The sequence below is a fragment of the Leptidea sinapis genome, chromosome 9 (assembly GCF_905404315.1).
Source record: "Leptidea sinapis chromosome 9, ilLepSina1.1, whole genome shotgun sequence".
Lineage (NCBI taxonomy): Eukaryota > Metazoa > Arthropoda > Insecta > Lepidoptera > Pieridae > Leptidea > Leptidea sinapis.
This window is the reverse complement of record NC_066273.1, coordinates 12,503,667-12,517,849: the sequence shown is the minus strand read 5'-3', so window position 1 is coordinate 12,517,849 and position 14,183 is coordinate 12,503,667. Positions and strand designations below refer to the sequence as shown.

Genomic DNA, 14,183 nt, shown 5'->3' with positions numbered 1-14,183 from the left:
GTTATACTTCTTTGGCCTAACGAAGCAAAAATCATTAAAATGATTTATTCCTCGTGCTATTCTACTTTTCTGAAGGAACAATTTTGTAAAAATCTCGCAAAGATGGCTAAAAATAAAAGAACCAAACGTCATAACTCATAATGATACAAATTGAAAGTACCAATATATTTTTTGTATTCAAATTAAGATAGGGTTATTGAGCGGAAAGGTCTCCGATGACACATACCTATACAATTATAGGTATGTATCACGAAAAAATTTACGTAATAGCTTAGATATAGATTAGCCCCCTTATTCATAATAGTCTGCTAACTTCAAGCATTGCTAATTCTCACTCTGTCTTCTTCTTTTGACCTAAGTCAGAATAAGAAAAAACACTCCTTAGCGGCTGTTTAAAGTTAGCGGACCATTATGAATAAGGGGGTAGGAAAATAGATTATTCTCACAAAGTACAATTACAAAGTATGACGTAGGTATGCTAACTTTTGTGTACGTTTTAATGCAGATGTATGGCATACTGTAAGTTAGAAAATAACATGAAAGCATTTTAAAATACAGTAAAAGGCCCACTTCCAAGCATTTGAGAGGATACATAGGACAAAAATAATTACTAGTCTAATCTACCAGTGGGAGGCTCCTTTACACAGGATTCCGGCTAGATAATGAGTACCACAACGGCGCCTATTTCTGCCGTGAAGTAGTAATGTGTAAACATTACTGTGTTGCGGTCTGAAGGGTGCCGTAGCTAGTGAAATTACTGGGCAAATGAGACTTAACATCTTATGTCTCAAGATGACGAGCGCAGTTGTATTGCCGCTCAGATTTTTTGTGGTTTTTCAAGAATCCTCAGCGGCACTGCATTGTAATTGGCAGGGCGTATTACCATCAGCTGAACGTACTCGTCCCTTATTTTCATTAAAAAAAAACACAATTTCATTTTATATAAATGAGACTGACTTCACTGAACATCGAGCGACCTTTTATTTTATTTAGTTTTTTGTTTAAAAATTATTTGGGATTTGTTTATTTGAAAAATAAACAAATCACCAATAATTTTGTCAATCATCTTTAGAGTCTGAAAAATTTATTAGACTATACAATGAAGTAAATTTTAATTCAAAATAATTATCCACTATGGATCTAGCTCGCCAGAATAAATTAAAATAGAGACACATTAAGAATTTTTTTAGCATGATAAAATACTGTAAATATAAAAATCCTGCTTCATTGGTATTAATAAATTAGTAAAAATAATATTATTTCATACTATTCTAAATACTAGACAAAGAGAGAGCTACATCATACAACCACATTTTTGTTTAAAGTTTTAAAAATTATAACGTATTTCATTTGATCTCCTATAGAGTCCTTAAGAAATTTATTTTAGAAACAAATTACCTATCAGGACAGCATCCATACTCGGTGTAATGACATCCACAACCCTCGTTATTGGGACCTCGTGCGATGGTGACGTTGTCCGGACAGCAGCCAAAGTGGGCGGTCTGGCAACTGCATCCTGAAATTTAGTTTTATGTTACGAAAGAGTCAGAAAATTCCTTCGTACCTATTACTTACCGGCGTGAGACAATCTCGACCTTATGTCTTGCACATTAAGGTCGAGTATAACTTAATTTGCTCTTACATAAACAACCTAATTTCCTTGTTTATTATTTTTTGTTTGTTGAAACAACATTGTTTAACATTATTTGCTACTTAGGGGTGTAATATTGAGTCGTACTTTATTTATACATTCAGTGATTGAACATTATTGTAGAAAATTGAGTGTGATAATAATTTAATTATTGGTGATGTGTATAAATGTCTCCCAAGTAGTTTTACTGACAATTGGATGGTAATAAATTATTCGCGGACTATACTGGTGTTTTCTGAACCCTTGAGGCGTCACGTATAAGTATCATTTTAGAAAAAAAACTTTTTGAATAAAAAACAAGACTTTATATATACATATAATTTGAAATAAGGGAACCAAAATGTAAAATAAAAATGTCCTCTACATCTTTCTGATGTTGGTAGTATCTGATAGTTCTTTCAATAAGTTCCATATAAATATATTAAGAAAAACCTTTGACGGCCTTGAAAAAAGTGTAATGTACATATCATCCAACAGTTCCCTGAATCTTTAACGAAATATCAAGTTCAAAAATAAGTTATTCTGTTATTTATCTATTCCGAAAATCAAAGGCGGAGGAAATATGCATCACACGGTGATGGATACATATTTGTTACCTTTGGGGTGGAGACGATGGGTCCTTGGGCTTCATCGGTACAAAAACTCATAGCAGAGGTATTCAAGCGTTTAACCGATTTGACAGGTGACCCAAGGTCTGGTACGTACCTCTGTCACAGGATAAGATTGACCATACAGAGAGGTAACGTTGCCAACTTCATATGCACCTTACCTGCCAACCGAGATCTTTACGCTGTATAACATCTGTACGATGTATTCATCAAAAATTGCATATTTTAATAAGAGAGCACAAAAAAGAATGCTGGGATAATTCTTGCGCCGCTTCTTTTCTCTCAAATAAGAGAAGATAACAAAAAGAATTCTAAAGGAATAAAATTTGAGAAAATAAATGCCTATTATGCCTTTATGCCAAGTTCAAACCTTCAAGATGTGGTCCTTCAGCTGCCTTGTAGTTGTCGGGGCAACATCCAAACGGAGACTGCGCACAACAGCCCTCCAGGTCCGGTCCATGCGCAGGAGTGTCACCGTCCAAACAACATCCAAACTTAGACGTGATGCATCCACAGCCTTTTAGATTTGGACCTATAGCTAAAATTAATATTAAATTTGAAATAACTACTATCATCATTGTTGAAGTGATAACTTTCGCTGTAACGTAACGCGTTACGGCGCCAGTCTATCTGGCTTCCTTGGATTGTTATATTTGCAATACTACGGTTACCACTTTTAAGTCTACGGTGTCACAAATGGTCGGTTTGCAAGGGACAGGCGAAAATTACATAGTTGTGTTTTGATCTATTCTTTATGGAGTTAACAATATACTTATTGTTTTGGTGAGTCTATCATTATGGTATAGACTATATAATAGGGGACCCAGTGCTCTGTGAACTGCTGGATCACTTGGCGTTGCGTAGAGACATCGTTTCATTGTGTGTCATCTACCGTATTTATCGTGGGGAGTGTTCCGAAGAGCTATTTCACCTTATTCCTGCCGCCGAATTTCACCTTCCCACGACACGGCACAAGTTAGGATATCATCCCCACCATCTGGTTGTGTGGCTGTCCTCCACAGTGCGGTTTTCAAGGATCTTTCTTCCACGTTCTACAAAGATATGGAATGAACTTCCCTATGCGGTGTTTCCGGGATGAAAAATCCTTCAAAAAAAGCGCGTACACCTTCCTTAAAGGCGGGCAACGCTCCTGTGATTCCTCTGGTGTTGCAAGAGAATGTGGGCGGCGGTGATCACTTAACACCAGGTGGCCCGTACGCTCGTTTGTTCTCCTTTTCCATTAAAACAAAAAATAATGATGATGAAGTGATGTATTACCTGCTGTGACATTATCAGGACAACAGCCAAATTCAGATATACTGCATGGACATCCCTGGCCGTTAGGTCCTGAAGCTTCAGTGATGTTATCAAGGCAACATCCATATTCAGAAGCGGTACAGTCGTCTGTCGTAACATCTGAGGGAGAAATTAAAAATCATTAGAATGAAATAGCGGATTGATGAGACTTTGATTTAATTATAATTTTAATACATTCACGTATGTTAATATGAGATTGTAAGCGAATATAATATGAAGATTGAAGAATTATAATTCTGTGTTTTGTTGATTTAAATCCCTTATCGTTGCGTTGCGACCTCGCTTTTACCGCATTTATCACGGAGACTGTTCTGGAGGGCTGTTTCATCTGATTCCTACCGCCAAATTCCAGTTTCGCACGACACGCCACAAATTATAATATCATCCCTACTATCTGGATATGTGGCGTTCCTCCACAGTGCGGTTTTAAGGAACTTTCATCCACGTACAACAAAGCTGTGGAATGGGTACCTTCAAAATAGCGCGTTCACCTTCCTTAAAGGCCAGAAACGCTCCTGTTATTCCTCTGGTGTTGCAAGAGAATGTGGGCGGCGGTGATTACTTAACATTAGGAATGCTCGTTTGTGGAGGACAAACTTCTATAAAAAATATTTAAGTCTTTTCTTGTAGTGAAACTTCTTTAGGCGCGCTGATCATATTATTTATGGATATTTAATTAGACTGACTTGTCACGCTTGGCTATGTAACGTCCCGTTTTAGCCTTAGTCTTATTCGTTCAGCTGATAGTAATTGATACGCCCTGTCCATTACAATGCAGAGCCGCTCAGGATTCTTGAGAAACACAAAAAATCTGAGCGGCACTATAATTTCGCTAGTCACCTTGAGACATAAGATGTGAAGACTCATTTACCCAGTAATTTCACTAGTTACGGCACCCTTCAGACCGAAACAGTAATTTTTACACATTACTGCTTCACGGCAGGAATACTTGCCGTTGTGGTACCCATAATCTAACCTGCATCCAGTACAAAGGAGCCTATAACTGGTAGGCTAGGTAGAAAAATAATTTTAAAATTTAATTAACATTTTAAAATTATTATACAAATAAAATGCATTTTTGAGAGTTGAATGCGTGTTTTGACGATGACTTAATTCTTATAGTAAATTTTTGTGGTAATTAACTTTATTTCTTTCGTATTTTTATATATTATATTAGTTTCAAGAATATAAGTTCTGTGAAATCTTATAAAACTGTATTATACATAAAAATATTTTTAAATACCTGTTGTACTTTCGGTGTAGACCACTGTTGTAGTCTCGGCTTCTAGGTCTAAGGAAATAATATAAAAAATAATTGAAGGTGATATAGAATAAACTTTAAAGTTAAACTTTTTTGGGCAGATGGCGGCAAATAATACGCAACAAAGTACTCTGTCGAGATGATCACGACCCTCAGCACTGAGGAAACCGACGCGAGGAGGAGGAGGAGGAAACCATAATGCAAGTGAAACATTTTTCACAAAATAACATATAATAACATTAGAAATACATATGTATAAAATACATATATAAGGGTAAATGAATACACTTTTATAATAAAGTACCTGCCAGTGTTCAGGCATTATCTATAAAAAAATTAAATGTTTTATTTATTTTATAGCAATAACAATTACAGTACAATATTGTTACATATTTTATTAAAAAGAGCGCAAAAAAGAAGAATGCTGGGAGAGTTTCTTGCGCCACTTCTTCTCAGAGCACCATAATATATTTCCGAAGTTTAGATTTTGATAGTTTCTAGTATATTAGAAATGACACCAACAAATTATATATAATATGTTTTACTTATCCTTAAAAATTATAAAGTAAAAAAAAAAAAAAAACAATTGTCAGTTCCCGAGAGGGAGGGTTCGAACCTACTCTCCCTCTAGGGAACCAGCGCCGCCGTAAGCCACTCAGGCAACGTGACTTGAAAACAGTATATGAAATTGAAATTAACTCTTACTTCGCGGCTGTTATACGACATGCGACAGATGGACGAAAAATATTAGGCGAAATAATAAAAGTTTCACTTTAATTACTAATTAGTATTTTATTATTACATATTATGAAACAAAGTCCTTCGCCGCATCTGTCTGTCTGTCTGTTCGCGATAAACTCATAACTACTGCACCGATTTTCTTGGTGGTGAAGTATGTTAAGTTGTTGCATACATTTTTACAATCATTAACGATACTTTGTGGAGCTGTCGGAAAAAATAAACCGTTTAGGGGCTTTCAACGAAAACGCTGTGTAAACCCTTTGAGATATAACAAAATATTTTTTGGTGAAACTGTGTATCTTATATATAAGTGCGTCTACACAAAAGTCTGCCATGGCATATACATATCTCTTAAGGATAACATACTATATCCATTTTAGAACTTTAAAAAATTTGCATTTATAAAGCGATAATATAATAATATTGACACACTTTTTACACAAATTATCTTGCACCAAGTTAAGCATATATAGCCTGTGTTATGGGTTACAAGACAACGATATATTTAATACAATATACTTACTTAAACATACATAAATACATTTAAACATCCATGACTCGGAAACAAACATCTATATTCATCATATAAATGCTTGCACCTACCGGGATTCGAACCCGGGACCTCTAGCTTAGTAGGTAGAATAATATAATAGCTCTATACACAAATACGACATTAATCCTTAGCATTTTATTACGACATATTATAAAATCATTCAGAAATACGTTTTTTTCTGAATGATTTTATAATATGTCATATGTCGTTATTTCATTTTACTCCTTGCCTGATGCCTTTAGACTACATTATTCCCGAATACCTACATAGAATACATACCAACCGGTTTTTTTCTATTGACAGAACAGCGTTGGAGTTTGTTACAAAATTCAAATATTAACATACCTGTGAAGCTTGTCGAACTGTCTGTTGTAAGGGTTTCTGAAAAAAATTATATGTTATGAGTATGTTACATAACAATAACGTTTATAAATCATAGTATTATTTAAATTAAATGTATAATTGCGAAATATCTAACATCACACTAAGTAAGGGAGGGTCTTACAAATATGAGCAGCTATGACGGGGGAGGGGTCAAAACAATCATAAAATTCTTGTACCGTTATTTATGTGTCAAAGTGAAGAGGTATATTGCGTAGTCAGAATATCGAGTTCAATCAAGAATTCTAAGAGGCGCTAAACTCGTCTCGTCACTTTTTGCTCATAAAAGCTACCAGTAATCTTTTATCTGTAGGTATTAACTTATAAAGATAATAAATACCTGTCGATGTGGTGGAACTCTCTGAATACTCTGTAGTACCTTCTGTCGTTGTTACTTCTAGAACAAAATAAAGTATTATTTATCACTACATTTTATTATAAAACTGTTAGCGATAAATTCAAAAACTATTACACCAATTTTCATGTCGTTTTCACCAATGGATAGCTTGGTTATAGAGTATATAATTAGTTGGGTTTTTGTGTACATATTGTCTGTACAGATTCAATCGTTGTTGAATATAATATTATGTTCTTGTTTAAGTAATAGACGTTTACATACCTGTTTCAGGACATCCTTGCTTGTTAGGTCCTGAAGCGGAAATGGTCTCATTTTCGCAACAGCCAAATCTGAAAAAAGAATTTTGGTGATGACATTATAAGTAATATTCAAATTTATTAAATTTAGGGTAACTAATCCGAGAATTAAATTATTAAATCTTTTTTTAAAGTCAAGTCAAAGTCAAATAACCTTCAGGCTTAAACTAAGCGCTTCTGAATCGTCACTATAAATATTTCTTCTAAATTACTGAATTTGCTATATGTTCGTAAAAAGTTGCGCTCGTGAGAACAACATAATAAGAAACTCAACGGCCACTTCTTTCAATCAAATAGAGTATTTTACAATCGCTGTAATATACATAACAAATTTGGTTGTAAGGTGCAATCAAATATATGAGTCGTGTTTGAATAATATAAATTATTTCATGAAAAATAATAAAGAATTAAATGCATAAATATAAAATATCGTATATTGGATGCATCAACCTTTAGAGCTTGACCTCATTATTTGTGTAAGATTCGCTTTTGTGAGACATTATGATTTTTTTTATTTAAATCAGTTTCGTCGACTAGTCGATACCAACAGCGATGATCCGTGACTAAAGCTGAGAAAGAACTTCTATTTTCATATGAGCAGCACCGAGCGGCAGAAAAGAAAAACCCTGAGGCGTTTGAGATGTGGTGTTGGAGAAGGATGCCTCGGAGGAGTAACTTCGCATGGGCACTAGATTGTTCACAATTTGCTATCAAAAGTTCTTGGGGTATTTTTACCACTTAGACCGACGCCTTTCGAGTAATTTAGACAAGTTGATAGTAATAGGCAAGGTGGAAAGCAGAAGACCACGCAGACGATCACCTAGCCGACTGTCGGACCAGATCTTCAATCTGACAATTATTAGCCTACCACTTACGACCGCAATAAAGAAGTAACCTAACGAAATCCTTGAATTACGGACAGGACCTTCAAAACCGAAGAACGTGACCAAGCAGAGATGGCCAGCACATGGGATACCCTAAGATTTCGAAAATACACATTTACACAAAATTAAACGAATATTTTGAAATTGTTGAAACTCCATTAAATATTTGTTACTATTTAGTTAAATTACTCTGTAGTCTTGCAGGCTGGTATTACGGGACATCCTTCATCATCATTTCCAGTAGCAACAGTAATGTTGTCAGACTTGCAGCAGCCGTAGAGCGTCTCGTTACAGGGTGTGACAGGACAGCCCGCTCCTTTATCATCCAGAGCTGGTGATACACCGTCGGGACAGCAACCGTACTTTGTGTCAGCGCACGTCGTAATGTTCTTACAACCTTACAACAAAAGTAAACTTTTATTTTTTGTAGCTGTTGCATTCATTTTTTTTATTGCGTGCCCAGATCGTTGACTTACGGCCTTTCCCAATATTCCAATATCTCCTTGAGATAAAAAATCGTAACTATCGTTGACTTTTCTGTCCCAATAAACTTATCGACGTTAACTCATCTTATCCGTACACGCTGTCTGTCAATGGGACGACGTATAGCTTACCAGGGATAGAAGTTTGTATGGAAATTGCAATAGTGAATTGGCAATAAGAATGACTTATCGGGTATATTGGGACAGCTTCAGATTACTGGCAGCTAATTACTTACAGTATAAGATAGTAACTTATCTCTATCTGTAGATAGTTTGTTGCGAAGTGCCTATAAAGTACACCTTTTAATTTATTTCTATTTGGAGATAAATCATATTCATATTTAGGTTTCGTCTTGCATAGTAGGAAATTTTAAGATAGTAGATACTGAGTCCGTTTGTCAGCAATCGGTTGCTGATTATAATTCAGTTAATGGAACATCCATGATTCAATTCTCTATTTATTAGTTAAGAAAGAACATTGAAGTGAAAAAGTAATATTTAAATAAAGACCAATACCTAAATCGAAAGGCCCCTTCGCAGGTGTTCGTTTGTCAGGACAGCATCCGTACGGATATATCCGAATATCCGTGCATTTAGCGATCTTACGCCTAATCTTACATTTCTGCCGTTGAGTGTATACTTCCACAGTTGATTTCCAGTCCAATTGAGCTAAAACATAAAATTACCATTAAAACACGATTTTCTATTAGATATTAACTATCCATATTATGATGACTATTGGTGGCTTTTTAACCAACTTCAAAAAGGAGGAGGTTCTCAATTCGTCAGTATGTTTTTTTATGTTTGTTACCTGAGATCTTTCGACTGTGTGTACCGATTTTTATTATTCTTTTTTTGAAAGCTGGTGCTTCCCGTGTGATCCAATTGTAATTTGGTCTAGATCTGACAATGGCATCCATTAGAATACCATTTGCTAAAAGTATGTGCGCGACAAATGGACGAATAATTCAATATCGCGCGAACCGATTTTGATGATTATTATTTATTGGAAAGGATATACATACTTCAAAGGTCGTTTGGTGAGAGTTTGGAATGGAATCAGTTTCGTTACTTTGTCATGGAATCCATGACAAAGTAACGAAACTCTTCAATTCTAAGATGCAAATTAACGAATTTCTAATGTCTGTAATCATTAGCTTACGTTCATTACTGCATTGCAAAGTTTAGTAGGTCTACACAATATATTTAGACAAATTATTAGTGTGTACACTAAAAGTAAAAAAATAACAATAATTTAAATTGTTGTCGTTTGATATGTTGGAGTGGATGTCAGCCAAGGTAGGTTTGTAACTACATATATACATAGCTGTAGGTGAGATATGCTTGTGTGGCACGCACAACGTGACAAGGCGGCGGGAGGACACCGATTTCAAGAATAACAATAATTGTGACTAGAATTAGATTAATTAATTAGATTCTATAAAAATACGCAATATTTTTTTTGTTTTTAGTGCATATTACATTTATTGTTTTGGAAAAGTGTTTTTTGAAGTCCGTTGTTTTTTTTGTATTTTTTTTTATTTAACATCAGAAATAATTAAAATAAAAATGAATATCTCGAACATTATTACAGATATTATAGATATATTTAGATACTATTAGAAAAAGTAAATCTAAGTACCACTTAATTTTGTTGTGCAATACGTTTGTTCAAATGTCAGCTTACTTATATCACAACCTTATTAGCGACTTAAATTACATCGAAAACCTTATTTGTCTCTATTTAATTAATATTACGTATATTCTGTTGAAGTATATAAAAGTAAATACGTTTTATTGTAATAAATGTAACAAAGTGTCAATTGGATTGGCATATAATATTTTTTGAGCAACCTGAACTATTTTGAACTTCAAAGAATCTCTTTAATATTATATAGCCAAGCCCCATACAGCTTTTGCAGTGCACGTCCAATAATGACTGCCCAATTGAAGAAACTTTCGAAGAACAAATAGAAAGTGTCAAATTTTAGAAAAAAATGTAGCCTATATTAATCACTGCAGATAATATTCATAAAATCGGTTAAGTAGTTTTGAGTAATCTATAAAACACACAGAAAATCAAACCCGTTCTCTTCAAAATATTACCTATTAAATATAATCCCAATATTCGATGCTACGCGTGTCTTCTTAAAAATTGCTTCTATGGATCTAAAAATTTAGGACATGCTGATTGGCCGTCAGACTAGGCAAACACAACCAAGTTTTGGCCGCCATATAATCCTTTGATTTATGAATTTTAGAAAGAATTATAGTATTTATTTGATTTATTTACCTTCAGTAGTACTTTCTTGCGTTAATGATGTTGGTTCGTTAGATTCGGTGGAAGATGTTTCGGCATATTCACTGGTTCCAGTCTGTGTTGTTCCAGCTTCTGTTATAGTAGAGCTTTCAGTCGAACTGAACCCACCATCTGTTGTCGAGACTATTTCTGTTCCTGTTATCGTAAATAATTTTAGTAAAATAATGTGAGTGGTAAAAGGAGGTTATAACAAAAAGATACAGACAGACTACAACACACGATTAATAAGGTATAACAATATAGAATTTCAATTCAATATTATCGGTCCAACAAAGTGAGTCTCATTGCACGAATAAATTATGGTGCTGAATATATACGACTTGTAATTCGTATTAATTTGCAATAGTACTTGCCCCCTTTTCTCCCGAGCACTATTAGTTATCTTTCGGCTTGAAGAGCGCCATGGCTAACAAAATTACTTGTTTACTTAGACATAACATCGTATGTCACGTATTTGGCGACGACCTCATTCACAGTGCAATAAAGTTATGGATTTTCATTAATCACTTGAAACATGCCTTGCTTGACTCATCATAACTACTAAAATTTCATAAAAGTGGAATTGGATCGCGTTTGTTTGCGGAAGGTCATTTTGCTATGCTTTTGCATAATCTTAATCAAACATTGATATGGTGAGTCAATGTTACTAGGAGACTTTTCCTCTTGAAAGGTGAAATACGTGTACTTTAGAAAGTCATCCAAATATATTGGTATTATGGGTTATATTGTGGCCATCAGGTTACCCACAAGTTCGTTGGTCAATAATCTAAAGAAATATTTATGTAGAGCTTCTCAATAGTCAATCAATACTTCGTCTACAGAAATCAGGTGGATGAATACCCAAGCTAAAGAACTCTTAAGTGTGTAGGAATAAATATATTATGGAAGAATAACTTATGTACTAATTACCTACTATAAAATACACACCTATTTCTGTGCTACCAGTCTGAAGACCTATATCAGTTGTGCCACTTGTAGATTCATCCGTATTCATTCCCGTTGTAGATTCTATAGTTGTTTCAGTAGAGCTGTCTGTTGTAGATTCTACAGTACTTTGAGATGATTTGTCAGTATTTGTTCCAGTTGTGCTGTCTAAACTGCTTTCAGTTTCATCGTCGGTATTTGCTCCAGTTGTGAATTTAATAGTACTATCAATAGTACTATCTGTACTCGTTTCAGTAGTGGATTCTATTGTACTTTCAGTTCCATTGTCAGTATTTGTTCCTGTCGTTGATTCGAAAGTACTTTCAGAAGCATTTTCTCCATTTGTTCCTGTTGTAGATTCTATAGTACTTTCATAAGATTCGTCAGTATTTGTACCAGTTGTAGATTCTATGGTAATTTCGAAAGATTCGCCAGTATTTGTTGCTGTAGTCGAATCTATAGTACTTTCAGTTTCATTGTCATTGTTAGTTCCGGTGGTAGATTCTATACTTATTTCAGTAGTATTATCAGTTGTTGTTTCTACAGTACTTTCAGTTGTTTCATCAGTATTAGTTTCAGTTGTTGAATCTATAGTACTCTCAGTTCCATTGTCATTATTTGTTGTAGTCGTAGATTCTAAAGTAGTATCAGTAGCAGTATCTGTAGTTGTTTCTACAGTACTATCAGAAGATTCATCAGTATTTGTTTCAGTTGTTGAAACTATAGTAATTTCAATATTTGTTCCAGTTGTGGGTTCTACACTACTTTCAGTAGATTCATCAGTAATTGTTTCAGTTGTTGAATCTAAATTAATTTCTGTTACATTATCTGTATTTGTTCCGGTCGTACTTTCAGTATATTCTACAATATTTGTTCCAGTGGTGGAATCAATCGTACTCTCAGTTGCAATGTCAGTAGTTGATGAATAAATAGTGCTTTCAGCATCATTGTTTGTGTTTGTTACAGTTGTGGATTCTTCAGTACTTTCGGTAGTTTCGTCGGTGTTTGTTTCGGTTTCTGTAGTGTGTTCAGAAGGTTTATTGGTATTTGTTAAAGTTGTCGATGCTATAGTGATATCAGTAGATTCATCTGTGTTAGTATCTGTTGTGAATTCGCTAAGAGTTACCGTTACCTCCGTAACACTTATATCTGAAAACGGATCATATAATGTAAGAACAAAAAAACTATATCCAACAATTTTTAAAATAAGAGAGAATATAATTACAGTTTTTATGTCAATTACGTATTTGCGAAACTTAAAAACAATTCTTTTAAAGATGTCTAACATTTGTTTGGCTAATGAAATTTATGGTCTCGTTTTAGTGGACCCTTTGATCCTATCCTATTCAACACACAAGCTTTATAACATTGGTTTCCTATAACTGTGGAAAATTATCCTATAATTTATATGTAACTAGCTGACCCGACAGACGTTGTTCTGTTCATAATAAAAAAAACTCTTGCGGGTGGAATTTCGAAAAATCCGAAATTCCGAAATCTTAGCTGACCTCTACTCGGCGAATGGAATATTCCTACCAAATTTGAAGTCTCTACGGCTTATGGTTCCAGAAATATTGTGATGAGTGACTATATACGTGGAAATCTCTTATATATATAGATTAACAAAAAAAATACCTGCACCAGAGCCTTCTTCAGTAGTAAATTCTGATTCAATTTCAGTGAAAGCGGTCCAGCCACCAGAGCCTTCTAGAACTGAAAAAAGAGATATGCAGTTACCTGTGGCAGTTTTTATAGTATCATTTCACAACAATTCTTTATCTAAAGTTTCGGATTACGTATGCCTCGTCTTATGAAGTTATTAAATTATTAAGGAGTTGAGGACTTTTAATGCATGTTTTACCAAAAATTCTAGAATCTTTTATAATTTTTCATGGTGACTCTTGCTGCAAACTACTTTACAAATATTACAGGCAGTGGTTGCCTAACGGCCATTCCAAATATTCAGCCTATCTCCGGTTGTGGCGTTCTTGAGATTAAAATCAGAACTACTGGTGACTTTTCTGTCTCAATAAACTTATCGATGGTAACTCATCTTATCCGTACACGCTGTCTGTCAATGGGACGACGTATAGCTTTTATGAAAATTAAAAAAAAAATAAGTTTTTATGGAAATTGCAACAGTGAACTGGCGATAAGACTGACTTATCGGGTATATTGGGACAGCTTCACATTATTGACAGCTAGTTACTGACAGTAGAAGGTAGTAATTTATCTCTATCTGTAGATAGTATATTGGGAACGGTCGTTATTGTGTAATGTATTTGTAATTATTTGTCTTTTGTATACTGGCAGTTCTTATGCACCACCAGAAAATTCGCAAAATCGGTGTTGGGCTTTGCGTTTAAAGATACATAGCGTAAGGATACCCATCGTCAATACGGATAAT

General features: G+C 34.5%; 1 protein-coding gene across 1 annotated transcript in view; it reads right to left on the bottom strand.

Moving 5' to 3' along the window:
* The window catches only part of LOC126966094 (papilin-like), a 62,612-nt gene that overhangs the window by 12,922 nt on the left and 35,507 nt on the right, over positions 1-14,183 (bottom strand). Inside the window, exons 14-25 of the mRNA XM_050809969.1 lie at positions 13,412-13,489; positions 11,780-12,925; positions 10,826-10,987; positions 9,049-9,201; positions 8,240-8,447; positions 7,132-7,199; positions 6,853-6,909; positions 6,477-6,512; positions 4,820-4,867; positions 3,538-3,675; positions 2,630-2,797; positions 1,399-1,516 (exon numbers count right to left, since the gene is read on the bottom strand). Coding sequence (XP_050665926.1) covers positions 1,399-1,516; positions 2,630-2,797; positions 3,538-3,675; positions 4,820-4,867; positions 6,477-6,512; positions 6,853-6,909; positions 7,132-7,199; positions 8,240-8,447; positions 9,049-9,201; positions 10,826-10,987; positions 11,780-12,925; positions 13,412-13,489 — 2,380 coding nt within the window. The remainder of the gene's footprint in view (positions 1-1,398; positions 1,517-2,629; positions 2,798-3,537; positions 3,676-4,819; positions 4,868-6,476; positions 6,513-6,852; positions 6,910-7,131; positions 7,200-8,239; positions 8,448-9,048; positions 9,202-10,825; positions 10,988-11,779; positions 12,926-13,411; positions 13,490-14,183) is intronic.